This window comes from Pan troglodytes, chromosome 13, assembly GCF_028858775.2.
Source record: "Pan troglodytes isolate AG18354 chromosome 13, NHGRI_mPanTro3-v2.0_pri, whole genome shotgun sequence".
NCBI classification, from domain to species: Eukaryota; Metazoa; Chordata; class Mammalia; order Primates; family Hominidae; genus Pan; species Pan troglodytes.
Window position 1 is genome coordinate 130,014,897 of NC_072411.2, and position 6,807 is coordinate 130,021,703.

General features: G+C 46.2%; 1 protein-coding gene across 1 annotated transcript; it reads right to left on the reverse strand.

Annotated features, from left to right (window-relative positions):
- Positions 1-234: 234 nt before the first annotated feature.
- Positions 235-480, reverse strand: LOC134808035 (small nuclear ribonucleoprotein G-like). Its single transcript, XM_063791034.1, has one exon. It carries the CDS (start codon positions 478-480, stop codon positions 235-237), a length of 246 nt encoding a protein of 81 aa, XP_063647104.1.
- Between the last annotated feature and the right edge of the window lie 6,327 nt (positions 481-6,807).

Genomic DNA, 6,807 nt, shown 5'->3' on the forward strand with positions numbered 1-6,807 from the left:
TCGCCCAAGCTGGAGTGCAGTGGCACGATTTTGGCTCCTGCAACCTCTGCCTCCTGGGTTGAAGCGATTCTCCTGCCTCAGCCTCCTGAGTAGCTGGGATTACAGACACCCACCACCACGCCCACCTAATTTTTGTGTTATTGGTAAAGACGGGGTTTCACCATGTTGGCCAGGCTGGTCTAGAACTCCTGACCACCAGTTATCCACCTGCCTTGGCCTCCCAAAGTGCTGGGATTACAGGCATGAGCCACCGCGCCCGGCCAAGGCTTCTGACATGATGATACTATTTCCTCGTATTACCACCTTTCCAATATTGTTCTGTTGCCCACTAGTTGCCATCTCCATGCATCCATCTATCACAAGATTCATAAAGGGCTCAAATCTCTGCAATATTCCTTGAACATGTCTGCCACCATTTAACTTCAATGATAACTTCTTGTCCATAAGTTTTTTCAACTTGAAAGAGTGAGCTTTGCTCATGGTGTCTACTCCACAGGCTCACAGATGCCTTGGAACAGAATCTCTTCCTTTCTTCTTAGGAGATGGGGTCTCCCTATGTTGCCCATGCTGGCCTCAAACTCCTGACCTCAAGCAATCCTCCTGCCTCAGCCTCCCAAAGTGTTGGGATTACAGGTGTGAGCCACCACACCTGGCGCAAATCACTTTATTTGAGCAAAGTTAAGTGTTAACAAGCGAAGAGCCAAAAGGGGGCTGTTTTTCCCCCATTCAGAGTTTTGTCAATTTGGCAAAAAAGGGGTATCAATTTCTCAAAACCGGGGCTAAAAGACTCAGGGAGATCAGAGAATCCCATTTTGAGAAGCCATTTTCTTCTTAGAAGTAACTGAGGTGCTGTACGTGTGTCAAGAGAGAAGTAGGTGGCATAAAAAGGTATGCTTTCCACAAGGGAGTTTTGCCACCAGGAGGAAAAGAGAAGATGGATTGCAGGAAGGAAAAAAGGGCTCTAGGCTGGGTGCGGTGGCTCATGACTATAATCTCAGCACTTTTGGAGGCCAAAGTGGGTGGATCACTTGAGCTCAGGAGTTCAAGACCAGCCTGGCCAACATGGCAAAACCCTGTCTCTACTAAAAATACAAAAAATTAGCTGGGCATGGTAGTGCAAGCCTGTAATCCCAGAGACTTGGGAGGCTGAGGAACAAGAATCGCTTGTACCCGGGAGGTGGAGATTGCAGTGAGCTGAGATCGTGCCATTGCACTTCAGCCTGGATGACAGAGCGAGACTCTGTTTCAAAAAAAAAGAAAGGAAGGTCTCTCCTTGCCCCCAGGGATGGAGGCCCGATGCACCTCTCTCTTAGCTAGCTGGGTGTGGGGCAACTACCCAGTAACCTTTATATTTTTATTTTATTTTATTTTTGGGGCGGGGGACAGAGCTTCTGTCATCCAGGCTGGAGTGCAGTGGTGTGATCTCAGCTCACTGCACCCTTCGCCTCCCGGGTTCAAGCCATTCTCCTGCTTCAGCCTCGCGAGTAGCTGGGACTACAGGTGCCTGCCACCACCCCCAGCTAATTTTTGTATTTTTAGTAGAGACGGGGTTTTGCCATGTTGGCCAGTCTAGTCTTGAACTCCTGACCTCAGCTGATCCACCTGCCTTGGCCTCCCAAAGTGCTGGGATTCCAGGTGTGAGCCACCGTACCCAGCCTTCAGTAACCTTTTTTAAAATAGCTTTATCAAGATGAGTTCACATACCATGTAAGGTATACAATTCAATGTCTTTTATTATACTCACAGGGTCGTGCAGCTATCACCACAATCTAATTTTAGAGCATTTTCACACTCCTGGAAGAAAGCATGTGCATTCACAGTCATTCCCCATTCCTTTCCCACCTCCAGTTCCTGCATCCATCCATGTCACTTCTATTTCTATGAATTTGCCTATTCTGGACATTTTATATAAAGGGGAATCACGCAATATGTGGCCTTTTGTGCCTGGCTTCTTTCACTCAGCATGAAGTTTCTGAGGTTCATCTGTGTGTAGCATGTATCAGTGCTTTGCGGGGTTTTTTTTGCTGATCAATATTCTACTGTATGGACATACCACATTTTATTATTAATGACCGACTCCATGAAAAGGGGAGGAGAAAACCAGCAGAGCTGTCATGTAAATGTTGCTATAGCCTGGATAAAGTGAAAGAGAAGATACAGCTGCCTTTTTGAAAAGACTAGAGTGCTATGGAGTGTAAACATCTAAACATCTGACAGCAGAAACTACTTTTTTTTTTTTTTTTGGAGACGAAGTCTCACTCTGTTGCCCAGGTTGGAGTGCAATGCCATGATTTCATCTCACTGCAGCCTCTACCTCCCAGGTTCAAGCAATTCTCCAGCCTCAGCCTCCCAAGAAGCTAGAATTATAGGCACCCATTATCATGCCTGGCTAATTTTTTTTTTGTTTGTATTTTTAATAGAGACGGGGTTTCACCATGTTGGCCAGGCTGGTCTCAAACTCCTGACCCCAAGTGATCTGAGCGTTGGCCTCCCAAAGTGCTGGGATTACAGGCATGAGCCACTGCACCTGGCCCAGGAACCACATTTCTATGTATTATTCTCCTTGTGTCTGTCTGGCCCTGCCTGGTCTCCAGCCCTGCAGTCCCCTCTGCGTGGCTAGGACTCCTGGATCCCCACCTGCTGGCCCAGCATTGCTCCATTTTAAGGACATATTTTCAATGTTAAGTGTGAAGAGTGGATTTAAAAAACACTATCTTATTATCTATTTATTTATCTTATTAATAGACCCAAAGCTTACAACCTCATTGCTTTTCAAATATTATTTTGATATTCTGGAAGATAACCATAGACGATCTGTTAAAGAACAAAAAAGGAATGCTGTTGTTACAGTAGGTAGCTAGTCAGACATGAACAGGGCAGGGGAGGCCCCCCCAACTTCCCACCAGGAATGTCGGGCAACCATCAACAATCTAGTGATGGTCAGGTGGTTGTTAAACTGCCTTTCTAAAATAATAATTGGTCACAGCCAGTGCCAGGGAAAGGCAGTCTCTCAGTAGATAGAAAAAACCTGAAACTGGTGATCAGCAGCGTCCCGATAAGATCTCAGGTGTTGGGTGAGTAGGCTCAAGCATGCGCACTAAGAGGCAAAATGGCAGAGTTTAATTGGTATATGACCTTATAGGAACACTCACCCGGTAAAGGAAGAATAGCTCAAGGGAGCGTGCATACAACTTCAGTAAACACACTGTGCATGGGGCCCCTCCCAGGTGCTGGACGGCCACTGGCCATGCGGACAGCCTACCCCAAGGGAAGAATCCGGGGAAAAGGGACAGACGCCAAGACCCCAGAAGCATGCCAACGTATAAAACCCCAAGTCAAAGGTCAAAGAGTGCACTTGCCTTTCAGGTCGCCTGCTTGGCCCTCTTCCAAGTGTAGTTTACATCCTTTTATTCCTGCTCTAAAGCTTTTAAATAAACTTCTAGTCCTGCTCTAAAACTTGCCTCAATCTCTCCTTTGGCCTTATGGCCCTTAGTAGAATTCTTCCTTCTGAGGAGGCAAGAATTGAGGTTGCTGCAGACACATAAGGATTCGCCGCCAATAACACTGTGATCAAATATGTTTGGGAAATGACTTATGGCCCCTTTTTGGAGATATCAAAATTAATCTGAGTATACAAATGCCTTGGCAAAAACATCAGTGAAGTATCTGGTGAGCTTTGCTTAGCCTAGCACCACCCAAGCTACCCCTCACCCTCCCCAGCGAGCATGGTGGTCCACGGAAGAGTGGAAAATGCCTCCTTCCAGACAATGTGCTAGGACTCTGCCCCCTTGCCACTGGTCCAACCTGACCATGCATCCAGCTGTGATTTCTGGGCTTCTGCCCTATTGCTGGGGCCAAGACCATGTCTCAGTTCTGGAGATGGCCGTGCCTTATTCTCAGTCACTTTGCTCTCACCCCAGGGACCGCAGCCTGTCCTGAAAACTGGGCACGGTGATGGGGCTCTGTTATTTTCTGTTCATTTCTCTGTTGTTCTCTGCATCCCTACCCACTTTGTTGAATAGGTCTCTTCATAGATTGCTTGTCATCTCTGGGGACACTCCAGTTTCTTAACTCTTGAGCATCCTGACATCCTGTTCTTCTGCCTGGATGATCCACAGCTGAACTCGTACGGCTCCCACCTTCTGTAGCTGCGGTCCACTCCATTCCTGCCCCACCTTAGGTCTTGATGCAGTCCCCAGTCTTCCTTGTCCCGTGGTTGTCTACTGAGGCCAAGGTGCTGTGTGTGAGACACAGCAATGCCACTCAGGAGTGTCTTGCACAAGGTGGATGTCCAAGACTCTGCTGCTGAAGTTGTAGCAGGCAGCATCCATGTGTTCATCCTCCCGCATTGTTTCTTCACTTTATTTTATTTTTCGAGATGGAGTTTTGCTCTTGTTGCCCAGGTTGGAGTATATTGGCACGGTCTTGGCTCACCACAACCTCCACCTCCCAGGTTCAAGTGATTCTCCTGCCTCAGCCTCCTGAGTAGCTGGGAATATAGGCATGTGCCACCACGCCTGGGTAATTTTTGTATTTTTAGTAGAGTGGGGGGTTTCATCATGTTGGCCAGGCTGGTCTGAACTCCTGACCTCACATGATCTACCTGCCTCGGCCTCCCAAAGTCCTGGGATTATAGGAGTGAGCCACCGTGCCCAGCCTCTCCCACATTATTTCATTCTGTACCATGTTGTTGCTGAAGGAGCATGAGCTCTAGTGCCAGGCAGACTCACGTTTCCATCTGGGCTCTGGGACTTACTAGCTATGTGGCCTGCGGTAGGACATACATTTTTCTGAGTTTCAGTTTCTTCATCTGTAAAGAAAAATGGGTGTGAATACACTTACCTCTCCCAGTTGTTGTGTGGATTGATTTAGAAGGTGTAGAAAGCTTCACTGTTCACAAGATTCATGTGATTCTGGTATGAGTAGTTTCCAAATATTCTGAGAGACACAGGAGTAAATAATGGATTCAAAAGTCCCTAGCCTGGGATTTTTTAACGTTATGAGTTAATATTTGAAAATCACTAACAAAAAGGTCTGGAATAAAAGCCACGTTAGTGTTATGTAAATGTTGTTTAAAAAAGGAAGTTCCCTTTCTTCTTCCTTCTATATAGTAAGGATCTTGAGCTATTGACTGAGGTTTCAAAGTGAAGAAATGGGAAAAACCATTTATATGGGGTTGCTAGTCACACCAGGAGTTGGGGGCAATGCCCACCTTGGTTGGATTCTACTGTGGTAACAATGGACCCCACAAGACAGCCTGAACTTCAAACAGCATGGAAGAGGTGGTCACTGTGCTAGCTGAGAAGTGAAACTTCATTGCGCTTTTGAAGAAATTCTGTCACCGAAACAAAAGAAAAACTAAGTGGATAGCAAGTAGAGTTCTGCTTCTCAAAGCGTGTAGTGATTCCCCTCCCACCCACGTAGAATAACCACATCTCAAGCACTTTCTTGAAGATCCCTGACTGTCTGACTAGAATATCCTCCTTGTCCACTCAATGTTTTTTTTTTTTGAAACAGAGTCTTTCTCTGTTGCCCAGGCTGGAGTGCAGTGGTATGATCTCAGCTCACTGCAACCTCCCATGTTCGAGCAATTTTCCTGCCTCAGCTTCCCCAGTAGCTGGGATTACAGGTGCCCGCCGCCATATCTGGCTGATTTTGGTATTTTTAGTAGAGATGGGGTTTCACCATGTTGGCCAGGCTAGTCTTGAACTTTTGACTTCAAGTGATCCACCCATCTCAGCCTCCCAAAGTGCTGGGATCACAGACGTGAGCCACTGCACCGGGCCTGTCCACTCAGCTTTAATCCTAGCATCGAGACCTTTTCTGTTATCTCATTTTTTGTTCCCTATTTCACTTTCCCAGATCCATATAACACCAGTGAGAAATAACCCCCAATACCTAGGGAGAAGTGTGATCTCACTGTGTTCACTTTTTCCCGAACATGAGCTCCACGATTGTTTCCAAACAGTAAAAGCAGTTTCTCCTTTTTATCTCTTCTGGTAAAGCTGCAGTTGGGAAGCAGAGAGGTTTGGCAGAGTTGATGGGACCTTTGGGGTGGTTTGTTTCCTATTGGAAAGAAAATGAGGGTAGGAAGCTGCTGAACAGAGTCTCTGCCTTGCCTTTGCAGGGCTGCTGACCCTCATAATGGGCAGAAGCTACTGCCAGCCTGCTGCATAGAGCTGTCTTTGCAGATTTAATACTTTAGTGAGGGGCTAGGGGCCTACTGCTGAGACCAGGATATAGTCAGTTACTAAACCTTGCATCATGAAGCCAGCTGGCAAATCTTTAGTTTTGTTCTGGTTAGATGTGACCATGACTTTGGTTTTTATTTACTTCTCTCTTTTGTATAACTATAAATATTTTTAGACTGGGTGCTACACAGTTAAGTCTGTATATATGATTTGCATTATCCAGTTTAGGCCCAAAGTCAGGAAAATTGCTGCCATGCAAGATGAGTTGACATGTTCCTGTTTTTGTGGCTAAGAAGCTTTGGTATATAGAATTAGAAAAATGCTCTCAATAGCAAAGACTTGGAACCAACCCAAATGTCCATCAATGATAGACTGGATTAAGAAAATGTGGCACATATATACCATGGAATACTATGCAGCTATAAAAAAGGATGAGTTCATGTCCTTTGCAGGGCCATGGATGAAGCTGGAAACCATCATTCTCAGCAAACTATCACAAGGGCAGAAAACAAAACACCGCATGTTCTCACTCATAGGTGGGAATTGAACAATGAGATCATTTGGACACAGGGCAGGGAACATTGATCACTGGGGCCTGTTGGGGGGTGGGGGGCTG